Genomic DNA, 24,212 nt, shown 5'->3' on the forward strand with positions numbered 1-24,212 from the left:
ACATGCACACATATCACACCTTTGATTTTTACATTTTGATATAATTCATCTACTTAAGCCTATCTAAAAGTTAAGTGATCATTCCAGCATGCTATTTAAACTCCTTCTGCAACCAGCACACATTATCTGGATGTCCATTCACATCAACCTGAGAAGTATGGATCAGACGGGAGGAAATTCCTTGCAAAGGTGGCTATTTCTCTCCACTGACTACAGAGCATCACAGGCAGAAGGCACCAAGATGACTTAGCTCTGTATGCCTCATTTTTATGTGCTGAGACCAGAGATAACTTGCCTGGGAACACACCAGAGAAAAACAATCCCCAGACGGAAAATCAATCTCTATCTAGGGAATGTGAGCAGTTCAGTTTGAGCTCAAGCAACACTGGCTGTGTTTTTATTAACTGTCGTGGTTTTAGTCAGGACAGGGAATTTTTGTTGCCTGGAACCTGCTAGAGGCTAAAAAATTTCTTCTTTCACCTGTTAAGAAATTAATAAAGCAAGATCTCCTTACAGGGGAAGTGTCCTTATATGTTTAAGTCAGGTCGATGAGTTACTTTATTGGCCTCCACATTGAATTTTACAGGTTTATATAGTAAGGACAGCCCTAAATTGAAAATAAAAAAAATTATGGCAAGCATTTCAATGACAGAGTGTTACATGTGGAAGGGTAAGCAATAAATCAGATGGGTAGTGGAATATTAAACTGCTCATTTTAAGAGCTACTGCTGCCTTCCCTTTTTGTACTGCACACTAATAGAAAAAGGTGAAACACTCTTACCTATGTATTGCTCCCTCTTCTCTTTTTTATTTATCCCTTTATAGATTGAACTGCATAACATGTTTGGTGATAAAGATCTGATGATTTTAAACTTAACCAGGAAATAGCAAAAAATAATTCTGTAACCAGCTTCACAGAGATGACATTAAGTGTATTTGATGATTACAGACTAGCTTCAATATCTCAGACTCCTGCTCTGCAACGTGACAGTCCAGCAACACAGTGTCTGCAGAAACAGCAGTACCTCTACTGCCTACACAGTCATGCTGCAAAGGCCTAAATTACAGACTTAAGAATGATTTTGAAGTTACACCGAGGCAATGGCAAAAAAGCCACAAAAAAGATATACAAAAAAGGACACTGAAGGATATGAGAAAGTAGTGAAGAATGTACAGCTACTCCTTGCCCTCAAATACCTTAATAAATAATCATACAATATGAGTTACCTTACTAGATTTTCCTGATCCAAACGATGATGTCTCTTTCCTCCCAGCGGATTATCAGGAAATATTTATGGTAAGATCTGTTTGCTTGCGCAAGCCACAAAAGTGCCACAACCCCGACCTTCAGCGGGTCCCCACCGCATTTATCATTTATTTTAAGTCAGTACCTCTGTGCTCAGCCAGAGGTACGCATTTTTCCACATCCATATGTGAAAAGTGTTTCTCATACAGACATTTTCCCCATGCTTACAGCAGACCGAGGTTCCCGACTTCTCCCTTTCTTTTTCTCCCATTCTCCTAAAAATTCTCAGAATAAATAGTTTCCCATGTAAACATAAAAGAACAATTTCTCAAAGCACTGCTATTTTATAGCACAAATTTATACTCCGCAGTACAACCCTTCCATCAGCAAATGCACAATCCTGTTGCTAAGGCATCCATCATCCTGATTCTTCACCCCTCTGCACTTGCTCCCATTCCTTATACATTCATCGGATAAATGTTTTGCCACTTCATAATGTTAATACATAGAAAGGGAATGGTGCTATTTGGATACAGCAGCATATTACTCCTACTTTATAACACATTCAGCTGTCCATGCAAGGCATAAAACAAAAAGAATTAAGTTTTTATTGGGTTTATTGGCCCTTAGCCCGTTGTATACTTAGCACGCTGCAGAAACAATACATAACAACAGTGGGAGGAAATCTGCCTGTGCTGATTACAGCTTGTAATAGCCAGAAAAGCACTGTAATATGTGCAGCAAATTTGTACACTTCACCGATTTGGTGAGTGAAGGTTTTTTATTCACTTAAGCTTGGAGTAGTTCCTTTTGGAGCTTCCCACAGCTGCTTAAGCCAGTGGCAATCACAAGTATCTCTACTCTACAACTGCACAGCTCTCCTAATATTAAGCCGGCTTAGAAGCTGGTTTATGGGGAAAATAATTGCTTTTCCGTGGTGTATATATTAGGTGCGATTTTGATACAACTTTTTTCTTTCAAATGATAGAAGAATAATTCTAAGGCCAATCCTTGCTGTTTTCTCACATTTCATTTGAAGCTCCTTGTGAAATCTTTACCCACCAGCCCACTGCATTCACTAGGGAGTCTTTTGCAAGGTGCAGATGTTTCAGCTGCAGCAAATCTCCAGAGATGACGACACAGAAGTGTTCCGACACGTCTGCTCCTAATGCTATTCTTCCCTTGACCTCCACTCTATTCTGCCCTCACCTTAACTGTTAGCTCTTCGGCTTAAGCTGAGCCATAAGGAGCACAGGATGTAATGCCCAGGTTTGACAGAGCGCATGGGGAGAGGACGGCGAGCTCTGCACGACCACAGCAGCCGTGGAGGGCTGATAAGCCTTGTAGAGCTACAGGGAATAGGGGAACTTTTCTAACCTAGGCTGCAAAGGTGTTTTTAGCAAAGCATTAGCATGCAGCTGGTGGCCTGCTGGCTCTTAACCACAGAGAGCACATTTATATAAATGGCGAGTTTTAGGAGAATGAATCAAAAAAGACAGGAGGTGATTTAGGTAATGAATGAGACTGAATTCAGCAAAGTTACTCTGGTTGCTGGCTACTCTGAGCTAGCCCTGCCACTGCAGATCAGTGACAAACCAGACATCAGGAGAACCGTGCCAAATGCTACATAAAAATACAAATGTCAAAGAAGTTAAGAAACATACCTTCTTTATCACATAGAAATTGCCAAGATACTTACACTTACAGGTTGACTTTTTGGCACATCATAAACACCTTCTTTCTTTTGGCTGGTAGGAACCTACAACAGCAAATGAAAAACACTGTCATTATCCAAGCAGGCTGACGAAAAACTCAAATGTGCAACTAATATTTAAGTACAGGGTAATCATTTAATGCTGATGATATCAAGGATAACCCTGTTTTCACTCAAGGAGCAACCTTAAATGGAGATCTTACCGAAGTAGTAAAACACAGATCTATTTTTTTTAAAGCCCAAAGTTCAATACTGCTCAGAAATGAGATTTTCATTCTCAGTTAAGATTGGTTGCATGAAGTTATTAAGTTCAGGTGTATTTAAAGCTCTTTCCTACCTTTTTTTTTTCTTTTTAAATTTCCCTTGGGCATTCAAAGATGTCCATGATCAGGTCAACATGTCACCTTTTTTGTAACAGAGATGCAGAGTCAGGCTACCAGTCTATGGGAAGGAGATGCTTGCCCTAGGGCATTATGGCATTTCTTCTTTCCAACTCATTGAATGATGCAAGCCAACTCAAGTCATAACATGCATCCCCACAGTGATGGGGTCTTGTGCCTGCTCTAGGGAATATTTGGTTACAATTCTGCTAATCTTTACTAACTAAGGAATTACCAGCCTGCCGGAGTCTGAGGCAGCAGATACACTCATGGAGCTGATGGACTGGGGATAATACACTGAAATTAACTTTGGGTGGGAGTTTTCAGTTGAGTCAATAGTCACAAGTTATGCCTCAGGCATTTACATCCCACTCACGTAAATTCAGTTGCTTTAAAACACAACTGAGAAGGGAAATGGGATTAGCTTGTCTAAGGACTGTCTACAGATTTATCATTTGTGATTGCATATTTTTTCCTTCCTAAAAGCACTAAGCATACATGTGGCACTAGAAAAAAAGGTAATGAAAAAACACATGCTTTAAATAGACCTATATGTTTTGAGTAAGTCAGTGCCATTCGGCATCAGCATAAGGAGGTTACATGTCAGACATTAATGAAACCTCTCAATTTAATAGGAGAAATAATCCTGCAGATGCAATAAAAGAATGGTTATCTTTTTATTTCCTAAGACTACAAATATCTTAGGAGTTCTGAGATCAGCATCAGTGTTAGGGGAAGCTGAAGGAATGGTTTTTATTGAGATGTAGCATCATTTCTTACTTCGTATAATCTATCAAAAACAATCTCTAAAGTCTCAAACATCCTCATGCCGATATTTTAATGTGAAAGCCTTCAGGGAAATTGGTGCATCTTTATTAACTTAGCACACATGGAAGTTTCTCAAAAGCACTCAAGAGGTACAAGTGCAAAATACTTGCAAAAACAGAATGAGCCCAGTTATTGTAGATGCTTTTTAAAAATTTATACTCCTAGTGCATGATTTGCTCCTAGGATGATTTGCTCAAACCATGTGCTATTGCTCTCCCAAAGTGCTGTCCTATCCCACTAAAAACCACCTATCACACCATATTTGCTAGGAGTGGAACCATTCAAATTAACTGAAACAAAGACCTCTCTCTCTGAAGACTGTTAAATTACAGTGTGAGAGCAGAAATGGAGAACGCTCCAATAACATGTCATTTGAAAGCTTTTTCTTCCTTCAAAGGACAACAAAAGCTACGAGACAAACTAATTCCAAAACTATCCATATAACCACATATACTGTCAGCTCTTTATAGCACAGAGCCCACTTCTCCAAAGAGAGGCACGGATGTGATATAAAAAAGTGACATAAAAACATGTAACAAAATGTCCTCCCCATCTCAATACCACAAAACAACAGGCAAGCAAATAGATGTTTAATTAAAGTATCTGATACTAGGTGAGAGGATTGATACATGTTTGGTGATCTAATCATTGCATAACTGATGCATTCAGAGCAATTTATGCAGGCAGACAATATTAAAAGAGCAAGCAGGCACAGAATGACTTTGGGATAAATGTATCCAAGAAAGGTGAAAGACAAGGAAAGAACGCTTAGAGTGAGGTTGTGACCTCTACTGCATTAAACAGAAATAGAAATAGCCGCATTTCACGTGTATCTTTCATCTTAAATTACTCATTGGACAGGAACGTTTTGCCCCAAGGGAGACCTTTCTGTGGAGAAGCTCTTGGCAGCCAAAAAGAGCAGCCTCAGAAGGAAAGTTTGCCTAGGTTGAAAGGAGGAGCTCCTAGGTTATTGATGAGATGTGTTTCCCATTATGTAGTATGGAGATGGTTTCCTAAATAATAGGAGCTGGAAAAAAAATGCTATCCAACAAAAAACAAAATGAAACCTTTTTCTATCTTCACTTTTAATAGCAGCCTTGGTGGTTCTGAGTTAATCACGAGCTCTTAAGAGAAAACCTCTTTTTTTCCAGTGATGTCAATATGAGCTGTGGGAATTCAGATTTGCAGCAAGGTGAGGAATCATGAAGCACGTGGAAGCCGAGAAGCTTGTGGCCCTGGGCAAATCTAGCAGAGAGATATTCAATATCTGCCAATTGCAATAGATAATGAAATAAGACTCAAAGCTACCTAATCTCAGCAGCTGCTGTATTCAAGGTATTTCCTGCAGTAAATACAGGAGGGACAGTGCTACGCTGCATATACTGAAGTTATTGTATGTATTTATCACAGGTATTTGCTGTTCACTACTTGAGGAGAAAACCCTTCATCACACCCAGATACTGTCAAACGAGGCCTTGAGCAATTCTCTGGTGACTTAGAGAACACTAACAGCACTAGCTCCAGGTGAGTAAAGACCTTGCTAACTGTTTATCACCTTCTATTTCCACTTTAAGGAAAAGCAAATCTCCACAGAGATCCTGCTGCTCTTTAGACAGAGGCCCCATTCCTCCCTTGCTCTCATCAGATGGTGTCCGCAGAGTTTGATAGCCAAACTCTCTACGTTATGTGATAGATCATTCTCAGCCTTAGGTTAGGAAAATACCCTCATCTTGACATCCGTGTCTTACATATCCTGGTCTAAGATATGTGGAAAAATGCATATGCTACCCTGTGTGGCAGAGGTACCAAAAAATCAACAAAACCAGCTTAAATGAACTTGATTTTAATAAACCTATGGTGGTGCTTATCTGAGAGCTATTTTCTAATTCATTTGTATTTCTCTCTTAATACCTTTTCCCCTAGTTTACAGCTTTTCTACCCTGGCCTTTTTTCTCCATTCCCTTTCTCTCTTTCCTCCTTGTTTGAAATAAATTCTCTTCCTATTTCATTATATATTGCACCTGGCTACCTTAGAAAAGCTTTTCCTATTAGCAAATCAACCTCAATACATCTAGATGAAATGCCTAATCACTGCTTGACTCCCCTTCCCCTCCATGCTAAATGACTTCCTCAAATCGCCCGTTTCTTACAGCACACTGAGATTTCTGTCTGTCTCCAGATTTGCCTCTAGTATGCTATATAAAATGAATTACATTACATTTTAATAAACCCTGTACCAACCCCTCGAGGATAAACGGAATGACAAAACATTATTTTATGTTGCTTTCAAAGGGACTTTTTGTCAGCATGAAGAATGCAAGCTTGGGCTATAACATAACACATATATTCTGAAAATATTTTCCCAGTGTAGGGAATATTCACTGAGAGCTCTTAGGTTTGGCTCAGTGTTATTCTCCTTCGTTAGGCAGAAGGAAGAGCAGTCCCATCAAAATGTCCTTTTAAGAGAGGCTTCGATGGTCTCTTTCCAGGACTACCATCCCCAATCTATAGAAATCAATGAGATTTCAGGGCTGGTGTTCAAAAAGTTGTAAAAACTTTTGAAAATTAACAGGAAATAAGCGATTCCCCTATTTATTCCCCCGCCCTATACAGTGCAGTCAGAAGTTTCAGACCTTGTATAAATTGGCAAAGACAAAGTTAATAAATGTCACAAAAGCTGGAAGCACAAACGAATTAATAGAGCAAGCACAACTGAGATTGGGTAGATTATTCATGTAACGTCGTAGGAGTGAAATGTCAGACGTTTTTGTGGTGGATGAAAACTAATAATAATGAATTAAATATGAAACCTATTTCACTAAATGCCCGCATTGGTTGCAATGAAAACACACAAGTAGCGATTTTATACCTGATAAATGTTTTCTTCTGTTTCAGGCTCACGGATTGGCTCATGTCCAGCCTCAAACACAATGTACTATTACACCAGCAGCCAAAGAGGAAAAGTCAAAGATGAAACAGAAGGGAAAAAAAGCGATTTGGAAATCCACATAAAAACACAGGCAGGCATTAAAGAAACAAGCTCAAAGTACAGGTTGGCACCAGGACAACCGGTGTGTTGGAAGCACAGCGTAAGGTTGTTTCATATTTCATAAACCAGCAATGAATAGACCTAAATCTCCACTAATGATCATTAGAGCAACTTCCTAATTCTTTCTCGCTAGGGATCCCGCCTGTGGTCCAATTTTAATTTAGCTGAAGTCAATATGAATTTTGCCTCTTTTACATAATGGCAATTATTTCCACATGTATTTATTACCTATGAATAAAACAAATTAAGCCCGAGCTAGGAGAATAGGCTGATGCTTACATAACAGGTCCCAAGGAGGAAAGGCTGTAGCTTCACTTTTCGTTTTCGGCTCTTACTTTACAGTGCAGAGCACACAAATAAAGCTCTTGACTGACACTACTGGAGGTGGAAACAATTTAGAGCTTCCTAATGTTTATCATCTTGCATGATGCACCTTAGATGGTGCTCTACATTCATTACTGCTTAGACTGGTTTCTCTCAGTGTAATCCCAATTCTTACCTCTAAATGGAAGAGCCCCAAATCACTATCATTAAAAAAAAAAAAAGAAACCCAACAACTATAATGTGTTTTGTAAAAAACCCAGACCAATAATGTATTTTGTTTCAGCAAGAATACTCGGGAATTAAATTACATCTTCTTCACACTCAGTAGGATATTGGACATGAATATATTGGCATATTTCTGATAATCATCTTTGCTCAGGGCCATTTTCCTTGGATGAAATAAGACTTAAATTTCAGCTCCATTATGAAATTGTAACCCAGCTGCTAACAAATGACGGAGTGTGGTAAAACATCAATTCCATTTCATTCTGTGACTTAAAATCTGGCACCATAGAGCCAATAACAAAATATCAATTTATTACTATTAGAACAAGATGTCACCTGCTTTCTTTTCAAAGTAATTCCATTTGCTGCTAGATTTTGTATTCAAAAAAAGATGACAAATCTCAGTGGGAAGCAAACTCTAGACTCACACGCAACATTTCAAAAAGATTTAATCTGCATTTGTATACAGAAATATTCTGTTATTTCTTTGAGCTTTACTTCTAAACCTGCCACTTTCTGTTAAAACCCAACAGGTTTCTCACAAAATCTATCTCAGTTAAATCTCTTTTAACAATATCTTGTTAAAAGTTTTGTCTGTGTCTGAAGATAACACGTATCTATATCTAGTCATTTCTGAAACTCCAAGGCTGTACAGCTTCAGAAATTACCTGGTACACAGGATCTTCTACATCTTCTTCCAAAATTGTCTACAGCAAAGTAAGAGGACAGGCAGTAAAAGCAAAGAACATAAACAGCAGAGATAAAAGAACTGTATTCAGAAATTAAAGGACAGCAAAGAAATAAGCCAAATGTGCAGCTAATATATAAGGTTTTTGCTTTATAATACAGATAAAGTCCCATTATTGTACAAAGTAACTTTATTCAAGTTTCAAAGTCCAACAATTGCGCCTTGAGTTAGTTCAAATACACACATTCAGAAATATATTGAATATCCCCCCAAACTATTAAGACACTTAAAAACCTGACTTACACCACTAACTTCCATTAAAATTTTCACCCTAAATTAGAAGGAACACTACGTGAGAAACAAACAGGCCATTTCAAGCCGCTAGGCATGTTCAGCACATCCATGCCATAGTTTTCAGCACTGTTTAATCCTACTTTTGAGCTCCTGGCAGCAGCTAGGTTCATGTTTGTCCATCATTTGAACACACTGCTGTTAATGAACGCTGAGGATACTCAGTGCAGCTCCCAGGACTTAAGGGGTATCCAAACCACACTTGCCTTGGCAGTAATCTAAGCTTATGCATGTACCTGGTATACCGCTTGTTCGCACTGTTTATCCTTTTGTGCCTTTTTTTCCATTTCTTCCCGTTGTTTCAGTTCATAGATGAGCTGAAACAGGTCTCGCAAGTCCAGGATTACAGGTTCAGCCTACAGAAGAAAAAGCAGCAATGAAGGCGACCATACTCCTACCTCTTTCATCCTGCCAATAGAGCAGCCACATTTACCTCCTCAAAGGCAAAGAACTTCATACTGAATTAGTTTCTACCTTGTTTGGATTGCTTCAGCAAATTGCATTCAGGCTAAGGTTAATTTCTGTAAAGCTAATTATATTTGCAGATTAATGACAGTGATAATTATGAGTATATAAAGGCACTGCTTATATTTATTAGTGGTTTCTAATACAATGAAATTAGAGTAGACTTCATGCAAAGTAGCTGTTTGGCTTCTATCATTTTCTGTTTAAATGAGTATAGGAATATAACCGAATTTATCTGCGTTCAGTCAGTGAATCTCGTTTAATTAGAAATGAAAATAATTACTAATTAGGAAGAATACATCACAAAAAAATGAGAATGTTGAAATACGTTCCTTTTTCTTTCCCCCAAGCTGGTTTCATTAATTTGCCATTTAAGTGCATCTGAGCAGATACTTATGAGAAGTCTGGTGCACTCATGAGCACAGCCCCTTGCAGAGCCTCTTGCAAGTGCAGCTTTTCCACCACGTTCCACGGTGCAAAACTGCAAGGATGGCATGGATACTCACTGCCTGCGCTGTTTTTATTGCCACGAATCGATGATTCCCCTCCTTTCCACACACATATCCAAAGGCTCGGTGGTCTGTGATATCCTTTGCGATGTATGAAATTTCATGAACTGCATGATGGTGCTGTAGAAGCTATTAAAAACAAAACAAAAGCAATACAGTAAAAAATATCCATCAAAACGTTCCATTTAAGCTGTGAAATTTCCCCTTCGCCAGTGTTTTACCTGCAGCTCAATATACCCATGTAATGAAAATAAATGAAAATGATGCCATGCCAAAATCTGTTGAACTTTTTAAGATACATGTCTTTTCAAAATCTGGCCAAACTTGACTTGTTTTAATAATCTGCCTGAACTCTTCACTTGAGTATGTCTATGCTTTGATGAACCATAAGTCAACAAAAGAAGGATGTTTCCTAGTTACTACCTCTCTGTGGGCGTGTGAAACAACAGGCAGCAGCTACCTGTAGGTTTGTACGACTGCGAGGGCAGAGCCCCTGCAGCGAGTGCGGGACGCGATGTGTAAGAGCCAAACTCTCTAGGACCCTGAAGGAGAAGGCTCCGCATGGCTACTACTCAGCTTGAGCTCAATGTCCTCCTTCTGGACAGCATAACAGAAATCCAAGCACTCACTTTTCCCTGAAAACAGTTTTTTCCAGCTTAAAGCAAGGTTAAGTGCAAATCTCATGTTTTACTTGAAACCCTGCTTTGGTTAACAGTGAAGAAACAAAACAATTTTGCTGTAAATGGTAAGACTTGGTCCTCACTAGTCTCCAGAACCAGAGCATGAACCTGAGGTTCCTACGAGCAGGTCTTGGCCAGGAAGCTGCACAGCATGCCAGCACGCTTCCTGCTTTGACCTAATTAGTATTTAATCACTAAAGCAATATTTAAGCACTTCTACTTAGAATAAACCTTTATCTAAAACAGTCTATTAGTTTGAATTTCTACCTTCTGATATATTGGCCTGCTCTTTATAGCTAGTGATAATGTTATTTTTGAGAGCAAGCAAAGGCTCACAAAGAATTCTTTTGAGGTCCGGCCTCCTGCTGCTTCTTGAGAAAAGCACATTTTGAAAATCAGCGTGGTATCCAGGCAATCTCTAAACAACCAGTTATTTCTAGAGTTTAAAAACATTTTAAAATTCAAAACCAGAGAGATTACACATATGTGTAAAAGCAAAAAAGCCGAGTGCGTGCAGGGCAGGTGACAAGTGATGGGACTTCTGCAGAACCCAGGCTGAAATTTAAAAGGAAAGGCCACATGAAAGAGACAGATGACTACATCTAAAATAAAAACACGGACTTTTCTGACTCTGCCCACCATCCAGACTGCTTGATCTTAGGAAAACTGAGGTTTTCCTAAGAAAAACCGGCTTCAGGCTGATCGTGGCTAAGCTGAAGGTGAGGTTCAGCCTTTCCCAGGGAGTTGGCTGTTTAAAATTAATGATGGGATCTTCCTTAGATAATATACAGCTATTGATTTATTAGGGGTTTTTTCTTCACAAGGCAGTCGCACACTATCTGTAACAATGAAATGAAACGTCCCCCTCTCCCTGTTCTGCATATGACAGGGAACGTTATCTCCGGCTCCTATTAAATCAAAGTTCTTTGGCAGAGCTTTATTGATTGCAAGAGAGTGTTGTGTGCTGAAACTAAGCTGTGATCAGGCTCCTTCCTTGCGGAATTTAATTTGAAGATCACTCTACCATAGAAAGATATCACCTACAGTGTAAGACAGCAGATGGAGACATTCCAATTTATTTGGGAACTCTCATTAACTGGTCTAAATTCATTACATTTTTAATGGTTATGATGCCTAATACACTTCAGAAACTGTACCCACTCTATGTATGAATTAAGGGGACTGCAGTGTTATCTTTTTGCATATTTTACTGCACAGAGGGTTTAGCAATATTTTTTAAATTTGTCTAAGGGATATCAAATTGAAAAATGCACAAGAAAAGTAATGCTTTGTACACACATCTGCACTGAAACGTAAATGCACACAGTCCTTTGATCTTGTTCTTTCACAGATCTGGATTCATCCAGCGTGTCCCTTCTACATTTTCCAATAATTTATTCCAAACATCACTTAATGAGCACTTGATTCTTCCATCATCGTAAATCAGAAACCGCTCCTGTCGCAGTCAGGAGAGATTTACCAAGGTAAAATACAGGATCAAAATTGCATCATTTTTCAAAATACCTTTTTTTTTTCCTCCTTTTTAAGGATGCAGCCCGTATAATTCCCAGCGCAGCCCACTGCAGCAGGGAAAGGCTCTGGAGGCCAGGATGACCGGAGGGATGGCACGGTGGGACTGTGCACTCACCTCTTCTCATCCCGCCATCCGACAGCGGCTCGGAATTGAGCCAGTCCATAAATACACGGTCTTTTCATGTTTTGATTAAATTTGCCTTGGGTGCATTCGCATAGATTAATCTGTCCCGTGAAACGTGAGCAGCCACTGGAAGCGTCTTCCTTGTCCAACGAGCCCTGCAGCTGCTCGCACACTGCCGCTCTCTCCACGGGCTGCTCAACAGGCCCAGAAGGACATAAACCAACAGCCAGACCCAACTGCTCGTGCTGGAGCTGCTGGTCACCGCTCAGCACTTAATCTTCACAGTCCTGGCTGCCTCCTCCTCCTCCAGCCTCTTTTCTTTTCCATCCTCAAGGCTTTACCAAGACTTAATTCTACCTTCGCAGCTCAGGAACACATAAAACCCAGTCCTTCGTAACCTCGGGATGTTTATGACATCCCCATTTTATTATGCACACACCCATGGATTTCTTCACATGCTATTTGATGTCTTTACAGCCTCCTTGCTGAGCACTTCTATGAGCCATTTACCAATTCCTAAGTGAAGTATCAAATTGTTTGGAGGGCTGCAGTATGACAGAACAAATTACAGAGAAGACTTAATTTGTATTATGGTTCAATACAGTCAATTAAATATTGCACAGATTAGAAAGTAATTTGTTTTAACATTTAAGCTCGAGTTGCTAAGTCACCATCCATAGTCTCCATATTATTTGAGCTCTCGTGTGGCTTTAGTCCCTGGTGAAAATAGAGGATTTTAAAACACACCTATCCAAGTCGCTCTCCTCCCTTGGCCCCTTCCTGGGAGCTTTCTCCAGGCTCCCTTGTTTGCTCTGATTTCCCCTCCTGCTCGCCAGTCCATCCCCGTTCTCCTCTCCCCCACGTTGCTCCCGGTACATCATGCTGGATTGATTTAGCTACCTCCGAGATCTCCAGCATTTCTAATTTCCCTCAGGCTGCTTGGCACCTATCATAAATTTTTTCACCTCTTTCACCTCATCGTGCCCCTTTATTTCCATGCTGTAGCCTCCAGTTCCACTAAATCAATTAAGTCAATCAATTAAGTACTTGGAGGGCCCAGCAATCATGTCAAGTATGTGAGTTAGATGGCACGGGAAAGTCACTGCTTTACCATCGCTATTTCTCTTTTAATGAGGTTGTCTATTTAGTGGAGCCTGGGGCACTGTGTTAAGAGCCACAACAGGAAATATCTTCCAAGCTGCAAACCTCCTGCAAAATCTGCAGCACCAAAAACAGAGCACGTACCACTTAACAGTGCATCCATAAGGACAAACCGCACAAGGATGTAAGTTACACAACCCTCTTGAATGACTGAAATGAATAAGCTGTGAGCCTGTCTTCAGGTTGGTGGCATCTGCCCCACCGTTATCACCTCCATGCTGCCCATGCCAGGTTGCAGCTGCCACCCACGGCACAAGCATCCTCTGCATTTCTGCTCTTGCTTCCTTACCTCTTTGCCACTCAAATCCATCAGCAACGATGCATCTCACATGTCCTGTGCATAGTGCAAATCCTTTGATTTTAGTCCCCAAAATTACCCAAATTGCAAAGTCCTTACATGCTTCATAAGAAGATAACTTTACAGGCCATGGTTTGAGTGACACTGCTGTCCACCTGCAGGTCTTTCAGAGTCCAACTCAAGCTGTCATCACTCAACAGTACTCAAAGAAAACCTCCAAACAAACCAAAAGCATCTGTCCTGGATGGTTAGTTTGAAGTGTTCAGAATCTAACCTGTAAAATTACAGCAATTTTCATTACGGCAGCGCAATAAATGCAGACAAGGACTTGTAAAACATGCATGATCCTGAGAGCAAGGGAGCCTAGAGCAGAGCTGATGTCCAGCCAGTTCCTCCACTAGGTGCAACAGACCCTCACGCTCCCTCACGGTGCTCAAGGCAGGCGCACGATGGCCTGTTCTGTGAATCACTCCTTCCTGCCACCGCCTTAGCAAATCCTGACTTTTTTAGTGTGAGATTTGCAGGGATCGTGGGGGCTGCAATTGGCCACATGCGTTTCTCTAATTGCCTTCATTTGCGTTAGGCTGACTCTCTGTTGCCTCATTAAAACACACTTAGCAAGGTGATCTGGAGCTGCTCCTATCTCTCTGTCTTAAAAATGCCACCGTGAGCAGTCTCCAAGGGCGCTCTCAAGGAGCAGACATGAAACATGAAAAAATTCTCTGCAGCTACAGATTCAAATCCCAGTTCTGTCTAGTTTTACAACTTCCTGGCATGGACAGATAGCAGTTTGCTCCACGTAGACTCTGAAAAAAAAATAGATACTCAGACATTAGAAGGACTCTCTCATCGGACCACGCTGGCATGCGATTTTCCCTGGTACCCATTAACTTTGCATGGGGATCTGTTAAGCAGTTGTTCATCTTCCAGCTCCCTTTCACCCTGGAGACAACTGCGCTTCCCCGGGAGCTTGCACAGGCACTTTGGGAGAAGCCACTGATCTCAAACGTCAGCAAATAAATCTGCAGGTCACATTTGCACCGCAAACTTCCCTGGGTTGTCTTCTAGAGCTCGGCATTTGGGCGGCAAGGCGAGCGCCTGCCGCGGCTCGCGGGGAGCAGCAGATGGGGGAGGCACAAGCAGGCCCCTCGTTGCTGCAGAAATCCTCCATTTCACGTGAAAAGGCAGAGAGGAGGCAGCTCGGTGCGTCGCAGAGCTCCAGGTCTCACGGCTCCAACGCCCCTGCACACCGCAGCCTGCCCTCGCTGCAGTGCTCCCATCGCAGCCTCTCCGCCGTGCGCGGTGCCGGGGCGGGAATGAGGGGGCAGACCTCGGAGGGAGCTGTCGGAGGCAGCTCCATCTCATCAGCTCCGGCTTTACAAGGAACCCCGGGCTTTGTTCCCCGGGGAATTGGTCGCTGCTTTTGATTTCTCAATTAGCGACAGGCTGCTGCAAAGCGCGATGCTGCTGCGGCCTCTCCTGCTGCGGGACAGATGCTTCCCACTAGCTGTTCTTCTGTTAACTGTGTCCACGTAGCGTGTGGGCTATTCGTCCAAAGATGAACACAAAAGAACGTGTGGATTTCGCTACAGTTGGCTAGAACGGTAAGCAGGGAGCCTCCTCACACTCTACCTGTCATCTCAAGAATGCAGGTAGCATAAACCTCACTAAGCACCCAAATAATTTATAACGTAGGGAGCAGTTCACCCCTTCCAGCAAACTACAAAAACAAAAGGAGACATTTGAGGAAAGAGGGAAAAATACAGGTTACGAGAGAAAAAGGTTCAGAAATTATGTGCCTAAGAAAAGGCAAAATGGGAAACAGATGATATTGTGAATGCAACAGTCCTCTCCTATCAGGAGGAGGACTCCGGCTGCACGTCCGTGGGGAGAGGACAGCCGAACAACACAAAGTAGGCCAGATCACAGCATGCTGCTTAAATACAGTAGTGATTTCTTTGGATAAGTACCTCCACAAGCACAAAGAATCTTGTCCATAAATATTTACTGTGACATGAGGAAAGTTTTATCCAGTTTGATTTGGAAAAGTAGAGCAGTGAACTTTGAGGTGAACAAATTACCAAAATACTATATATTCCTACTAATATTCCGAGCAGTCTTGGAACTAGGTAGCTTGTTGATTCAGCTTTCAAAAATAAGTGGCACTTTTGAAGCCTTGAAATGCAAACCCACAAGGAACTTCTGGTGCTCATTGACATCTCAGTATCTAGTTGCATTTCCAGGCACCAATTAAGATGATGAGTTTTGCACCATCCACAGGCAAATAAAAGGAGTATAAACCGAGCACATTAACATGGAATGAGAAAAGCACATGCAGAACAAGATGCCTGTTTACAGCTATTGCAGCACAGACTGCAGACCTGTCTTGGAAGCAAAGCCGGGCAGGATGAACACGCTCCAACCCTCACGCTGGAGGAATATGAACTATAGGGCTGAAAATGAATGGTCCACCACGGACTCCTGACGTGGCCGTTCCCATAGTTTGGGCTGACAATACGTTGTGCAATTTCCTCCCATGGAAAACAAGAACTGGACAACAAAAGCGTAACCTCTAGGGGCCTGAATGGACCTCTTGGGTGGGAGCCATTAAGGCTGTCACTACAATGAGAAGAACACAAGTCTAATCCCTGCCTTCCCTCCACGCAGGCTGATTTTACAGACAGTAACTAAAGAAAGGCTCTTCCAAATGCCACCTGCCTCTAAAGGACATTTAGCTTCGCACTAAAACACGGCACAAGCCTCCACACTTCCAGATTACATGCAAGCCAAAGCTTGGTCTATGGACCACAAAGGAGCACATAAAATACTGCAATAATACTAAAGAAAAAAGAATCAATAATAGCCACAGATATCACACTCAACCTTTCCAGGGTGCTAGTACTCTGGCTGCGACAATAGCCCAGAGCAGCCCAGTGATGAAATACAGACCTGCGTTTGATCCATTTGACACTGGCTAGAGGCCACACCGTCGCCCTTTTCACCATTTTAATGTGGCGTACAAGAAACAAGACTCCATTGCTAGAGGGTTTTAACTTATGGGGAGAGACAATAAGAGGTCAAACTGCCTCCCAGCACTGCTGGGTCTCCAGCACTGCCACCCAGACGCCGTCTCCCTCTGCCATCCCCTCACGGGGAACAGCAGGTAGATCCACCCAGCCCCCAAGACACCAACATGTCTCTGCTCTTGCACCCACGTCCGTGCAGCCGGAGCTCTCGCGCCTCTGCCCTGGCTCTGAGTCTTCTCCTGCTGCCCTCTGAAGCTCACCAGGCCCGTATGGATTCTGTGCTGAACCGGAGGGAACCCCGCGTGCAGCAGCGCGACAGTCGGCTCATTGCAGCATCACAGAACCTCTCGGCATTTTCATCCCACTCATCTTCACAGACTGTGGGCGTCTTTCAAGAAGCCTTTGCTTCCGTTAGGTGCCTTTGTTCCTGCACACCAATGCCCCTCACCTTCTGCAGTGCGTTTTTATTTACACGAAGAGCAAAAGAAATGCTTGCATGCAACTCCTAGGAACTACGGTGGTGTTTGCTGGCTTTATTTTGCCTCCTTGGGCTGTTAAGTGCTTCAGACTCAGCAGGCATCATGGCCCACCCGCTTCTTGCAGCCAGTGATGTGAAAAGCTCCTCAGTGACAACCAGCCTCAGACTCTCCTGCTCTTTTACACCAACTTTATGAAGGAGAGCTTGCAAAGATCACAAAAAAAGGACTCATATCAGCAGCACTAAAATAAATTCAGGCTGCACTGGATAGCCATTAGAGAGCAACTTTCTTTAACCATAAATCAACACTCATAACATGACAAACGTCTCTGGAGCAGAAAAAACAGAGAAGCTTTATGAACAGTTGGAGTGAAAAAAAAAGACGAGAGGTTTGTTTTTTATATATGTATATAAACGCACATGTACATGCATACACATACGTATACATATATACACACACATATATACGCCAGACACTCATACCGATTTTGTCATCCTTTAAAGAGGGCTGAGGGAAAGCACAACACTCTGCATTCCCAGACTGCATATAGTCAATATGCCGTGTTCAGAAACCAATTAAAAAAGAAAGCAGAAATGTTGAGAGTCACACGACACCATGTCTTGTATCTTCAGAATCTGAAAGTAATCACAGAATCAGAAACAAACCAAAGCACACAGGCAAAAAAAGCCCCAGAAAAGCTCCTCCAAAGAGCAGTGTGTCAGAAGCAGAGCATGGGAGACTGATCTCATGTGGTACAATACAGAAGGCGTCAAAATCGATTCAGCTCCTGGTTTATGTCTAAAGGCTGAATCTTCTATATAAATATACACTGCTGCTTAAAGGAGACATCCTGAATGTTCTCCTGTCACAGTCGCTGGCTTTCGGATGACAGCATTGGAGTTATCTTTTCTACACCACAAATGGTTAAGTTTTGGAGCCTGGGGTGACAGATCATTTTCCTACTTTTCCTGAAATTCACCATCCAGAGACACACTTCTGGTTCGAGCAGAGATGTCTGAGTGGCTGCCTATTCCTCCTACTTCAGATTCCTTGGAAAGGCTGCAGAACAACAACTTGCAGCATTGTAGGATCTCAGGTTTTATCACAACCACATGGTATTACGAGGAGGCCACTGCTTAGCGTGCTCATCAATGGATCAGTGTATGTGTTGGCTTGCAAAAGGTGGGTCAAACTCTAAGATAGGTTTCTGTGCTGTATGATGGGCTCTGAATGTTATATGTAGCATTTGGAGAACAGCACCACTGCTCAGGTCAGAAATACCATACTGTTTAGAGTCTGTCTTCTTATAGGGAAAAAAAAAAAAAAAAAAAGGATGCCTTTTCTCTGAGTTACTACAGAATGTTTTAAAAAAATCTGCAGAAAATGCCCTATGCTGAAATGTGCCACCCATTTTGCCCAGGTCCCACCACACCTTCCCTAGGATGTACCATATCCATAGCAATAAAACAATTGTGTGTGCATTACTTTGGCCCTAAAGGTAAGAATAACTTAAAATGTAAAAGCCAATCTGCAAAAAGGTTTCAGAAAAGAACTTCCATCTAATTCTTGCCTTGATTTTTTTCCCTTCATTTTGCAGAGGTCGGAGTTTCTGGAGCCCTGCTGGGCCAGCCTGTGTCACGTTGCCTCGTCTCCACGTCAAGCAGCCAGGACATGGGGGTTAGGCCTCTCTCCCAAAGGAACCTCGAGGAGTTTCTCTCCCGAAGGCACCTCAACCTCAGCTGCTCCGATGCGGCTGCATGGAGTCTTGGCACAGTGAGCACAGGACCACCTGCTTCCCTCCACCCCTGCCCTGTCCTTGGTCCCTGTGGAGGGCGTCACACAGGACCTGCCCTCAGGAAGGCTCCCACACTGCCCCACCTTCTACTTAAATGCACTTAACTTTGACGCATAGACACTTGTTTCTGCTTTTTTTTTTAAATACTCATCTCTCCGCTGTTCCTCCACTTCAAAATCTCCGTGCACAGCGTGTTTTCCGTGTTTCTTCTCCTAATCAAAACTAAACTTCCCCATTACTTCAGTCCGTGCATGCACAGGTTAAGCTCTCCCAGGTGATCCTTTAGAATACTTTCAGTTTCCTGTATCACTCAAAGGAAGGCATCCTTTTGAGTAATTAAAGATCATACAAAACTATTAAATCGTCTACYGTGCTGCTCAGTAATCTGATTCACACCCCTCTTTCGAGTATCTATAGAGGAAAAAATATTCAGAGCTATTTGGGGCTGATGTTGAGAACCATATACAATATTTATTTCACGGTACTCAGAAATTAGCATCTATTCCACCTCACATTTCATACCACTTGCTCCACTGCCTTTAAAGTCCTATAGGACAGATGCCTGTTTCCCTGGGAGCACAGGGATGCACAATCAGCACGGGAACCTCAAAGGATGAAAAGTATTAAGCGTAGAGATTGCTGGGGTTTATTAAATGCCACTTTTGCTAAACGAGTGCTACAACTGGGGACATTTTAGGCCGTGCTGTAACTCCGTGATTGCCACCAGGTCCCATGTACTGCAAGGACAGATGCGGTTTTAGGCCGTATCCTCTGCATGTCATGAATACAACAAATGAAAGTGCTAGAAAAATCATGAATATACTTCTCTCATTTAGGAAGTCAACGTTTACGAGCAGTTGTTTAAATATTAAGCAAAGATTTAGTGGCATCTGACATTTGCTACTGTTCAACTGAAGGACAGGAAAAAAACACATATGATAACTGCTGACAAATGCCACAATTCAGTGACAGCCACTGCCCGTTCTTCCTTTTCCCTTCCATAGGGACCCTTAGCACATAAACTAAGTGGAAAGAAAAACACATTTACTTGTCCTTCCGGACTAGCAGATCCAACGAAGCTCTCATGGATTTCCCTGCAAACATAAATGTGGACCCGAGGGCAGAGCATCACCCACTGAATTTACCTCAATAGAGATCTATTACTATTATCCCACCAACTCCAGGTAACTGCAGAAGTCAACGTTTCTGTGCTTTCCCTACACCATTACGCTGACTGCTAAGGTCATCCCTCTCGTCTGCATTTGACTTCAGCAATAGGAGAGGTTAAACAGCTTGTGAGTTAGGATAATTCAGAAGCACTGCCAGGAGTGCTGCTATTACCAGGGCAAGCGGCAATGGCAGAGCAGCCTACCTGACAACATGCAGTGTTTGGCAAGGAGAATTTCCAGCACACATGGGACAAAACGCTTCCCAGCTGTTCCAAGGGGAAGGAGCAGAGGCTCCCGAGGGAATCCGGCCTCCTGGGATGGCACCAGCACAGGAAAAGGGTCCAATGACCTCTACTATTATAGCAGCGGTTCTTCTGCTAAAGCTCTTCCTGAGTACTTTAAAATTCAGCCATGGTAATTCTGCTTGGCCTGAAAACGGCCCTGCAATTTTCTCCAGCATGTAATGCCTTAGTCTGGCCTAAGAATATTAGTGCTTATGGAAAAACCCTCCCCAAGCAGCTCAATATTTTGACTGTTCCTCTGCAGGACAAAGTATCAGGTGAGGCAAAGGAAAGCACCCGCTGGGAGTGGGACTGCAGGGTGGCTTGTGCATCCTCATTCAGTTGCCTCCATCACAGGAGGCTACTCATTAAGGGCAAAAAATACACACCAAATAGAACCAAACATTAGAACCGGATGACATCTCAAGTGTTTATGTTGCTGTTTTTACTACAACAACTCTACTGATAGACACCACCAGCATGGGTGCCGGAGGAGAAACGGCCATTGAGACCATGCAGGGAGTGGGGTCCCTCATGCCACAGCACACAATATACACAGCAGTTTGTTAAACCTACTCTGGGCTTTCAACTTAAACAGCAGCAGTCCATACACTTGATCTTATAGCTTAAGATCAAGTTTTTCAAGCCTTTTTGAAAGCAATCCTATTTTTACCTTTCTCACACTGAAACACATAATCACACCAAATTCCCACAAATTATGTCAGTCAGATAAAAGTTCCTGCAATAGCTGGATCATCTCCTCAGTTAGTGTCAAAACCATCACAAGGTGACATCCTGTGGCTCCCTAGTACAAAAAGGCCCAACTCGCCCCAAGATGAGAGCGTTTCCAAATGAAAGGACAGAAATTCCAGCCTTCGTGTGCACGCGAGCTAGGAGGGGGTGAAGCTGCAAGGTTCAAACCGAAGCTCCAAATCCCGTAACACTCGGGCTTCAAAGCGCACAAAATCACACCTGAGTTGTGCCTTTCGGGCTCTTTCTTTCCACGGTGACAAAACTGTCGTACTACATAAGCCTTATGGATCTTTATATAGCACACTGTGCACGTCTGAAATGTATCTCCACGCATTTGTAGCTGTTAAGAAGCCCCCGTGGAGTGTTTTGAACTGTCTAAATCGTCGAAGGCGCCGTTTGGAAGGCCAATAAGGAATGAATTGCAGCAGTGAGTAAGGGATGTAATTATGGAAGTGGGTTCTTCTGACATTTTCGTTTTGCTAACTATCAAATGCTATCGATGAAATGCGTTATTGTTTTTCCCCTTTAAACTATCAGAAGACTATAAATACTATAAACACCTTATAAGAGTAATATGTAGAGTTTTTAAGGCCTCGAGTCTACTGTATTCTAATTAATTTATTACATGGAAACCAGTAAATGTCATGTCTCAATGTTCCTATTTATGAGCAGAAGGTGTGGAAATTGTGAAGATTCCCAAGACGGTCAGAGAGATCCTTCACGGGTGGGAGCTGGAGGCAATGTATACAGGATCCCAAGGCATAAGAACGGCTACAGAATTTTATTTTGCCTTCTTTCAGTAGACTCTTAAATGTTATTAATTAGTATTTTCATCACTGTAGTCCCTAGAAGTCCTCAGCACTGCCCAAGACTTGTGAGCTTCACAAAGGAATAATGAAAGTTGGCATCATGCAATGACTCCTTCAAAGTCAATGAGGAGTAAAGGGAGCCATAAGGAGCTTGGCAACAGAACCTCCTGGCCTACGGTTGACACAGGAAGACAGATAGATTCTAGGAAACCAACCTGATTTGGACATGATGAAAAGAATAAGGTGCGACAGCAGCATTGGCAGTCACGACGGATATCACAACAAAAAATCACATCTGCCAAAGGTAGAGAAAAGGATAATAATTGAGATACAAGATAGAGGCAGGATGGTAAGGGGTGTATTTCAGATGTGCTAGAGCTAATCTGCTAGCTCTGGGGGTACCCTGGATGCGACAAACTCAAACAAGGTTGAGTCGCTGAGTTTACAGGGCTGAATAATAGATGATGCTGGTATTTTCCACTCCAGCACTCCCAGAAAGAGGTCAGGGAAACACCTTTGGGAATTGCCATTAGCAGGTCTCTTCCAGGCACGTGAAGCTCCAACTGATGGCTAAATGTGCTCAGAGAATGCTGGGGAGACAGCGCAACATCTGAACAGGGTCAAGACCCTTTGGTTTGACACAGTGACCAAATGTATATTTACAAATGAAATGATTTTTGTTAAAAGCATAGCAGGGGAACAGTCCAGGAAATCCTAAATGAAAACTGAAGAAGGAAAAAAATACAAATACAGGGCAAAATCAGGGAATTAGAGTCATGGAAGCCAGGAGGAAAGGATTTCACACAAAACCATCAGATGCTAGAAAAGGATGCCAGCAGAATGCTGCACCCAAAATGGACCATGAAGAGACCAACAGAAATTTAAGAAAGCTCAATTTCAGAGAAATGAAAGAGATAAAAAAAAAAAAAAAGCTCTTCTGGGAAATCATGACCTGGAGCTGGAGAGAACTCCAGTCAGGGACTGTTAGCAATTTCTGGATGACACCATGCTCTAGCAAACACAAAAATTCAGTAAATTAATCATACCATCTCTCCTGCTCGCTGCAGAGTGAATACGAAGCAGATAAAATAAATTCCTCCTTTATTTCTATTTTAAAATATTCATATACGCTCAGTGATAGAGACTTGACAGTTTGACATTTCATCTGCTCCAGCACATGTGCTTCACGGAGTAACTACAGTTCCATAACGGTGCCTCGATTTCTGGTCAAAGATGCCAGAACCAACAGATTTCCAGCAAAGGCAATAAGTACCTTTGGGATATTTTAAATATTCTGCCCATAGCGAATGTGGCTAAAATTTTAGCTGTGCTGTTCATCTATCAGTATAATTAACACCATTACTCACAGCGAATGGAGAAGATCAGTAAATACTGGGATTGTGGGCTTTAAACTAGGAGGGCTTTAAATAAGCAAGAAGGGAGAAGGGGAGTGCACAGAGTCTAGTTGGGGGCCAACTTTAGTTGGCAAATGAAAGAACCAAAAGTTCCGCAGGAACTTAAGGAAAGATTTCCTGACAGTGAGTGTGACAGAGCCCTGGAAAAGGCTGCCCAGAGAGGTCATGGAGTCTCCTTCTCTGGACATCTTCCAAATCCGCTTGGACACCATCCTGTGCCAAGTGCTCCAGGTGACCCTGTGTGTGCAGGGGAGTTGGCCTAAATGATCTCTAAAGGTCTCCTCCAACCTTAAGGGTTCTGTGATCCTATGAAAATAAAAATTGCGGGAATGCCTCTCATCTTCACAGGCTGGGTTACAACACATTCATTTAGGCTATTTCTCACAAATCAATGAGGTGTTGATATAGGTCTACCATCCTTTTGGGATGTCTGTGGAATCCTAATAAATATTTCATGTATAACCACACCTGACACAGATATATATATATATTGCACTATAGTCAGGCAGTTTCTACATCCATGATCTGACCCTATATTTACTTTAACAGAAGTAATTCTTTCTTAAAACCAAATAGTATATTTCTGTTTTCAATGTACTGCTTTTCCACTAGGTCTGTGTTTTCCCCTCAGGTTAACAGAAAACATGCAATTTCAGAAGAGTATGAGATAAAACTATACCTCATCATATAAACGTAGAAGGAAATTGTTTCCCAAGCATTTTATGGAATTAATGCCTTATTTTTAAATACATTTTTAGAATGCAACCTACAATAAATAAGCATTTATTGTTATAAAAATAAAAAATGAGACTAAATTACAGACTCTTTATGGAGGCCATATTATTCATGCACATCTAATGAAGCATTACTAAGCTATCATAGGGAGATAGCCTGATGTGTGTGATTAGCA

The 24,212-nt window shown here is 42.1% G+C and overlaps 1 protein-coding gene across 1 annotated transcript in view; it reads right to left on the reverse strand.

Annotated features, from left to right (window-relative positions):
- Positions 1–24,212, reverse strand: part of DAB1 (DAB1, reelin adaptor protein) — a 224,081-nt gene that overhangs the window by 16,388 nt on the left and 183,481 nt on the right. The window contains exons 6-10 of the mRNA XM_026034677.1: positions 9,777–9,908; positions 9,042–9,161; positions 8,435–8,473; positions 7,038–7,103; positions 2,946–3,005 (exon numbers count right to left, since the gene is read on the reverse strand). Of these exons, the coding sequence (XP_025890462.1) occupies positions 2,946–3,005; positions 7,038–7,103; positions 8,435–8,473; positions 9,042–9,161; positions 9,777–9,908 (417 nt within the window). The remainder of the gene's footprint in view (positions 1–2,945; positions 3,006–7,037; positions 7,104–8,434; positions 8,474–9,041; positions 9,162–9,776; positions 9,909–24,212) is intronic.

This window comes from Nothoprocta perdicaria, unplaced genomic scaffold (assembly GCF_003342845.1).
Source record: "Nothoprocta perdicaria isolate Ctin4 unplaced genomic scaffold, notPer1 scaffold_0, whole genome shotgun sequence".
NCBI lineage: Eukaryota > Metazoa > Chordata > Aves > Tinamiformes > Tinamidae > Nothoprocta > Nothoprocta perdicaria.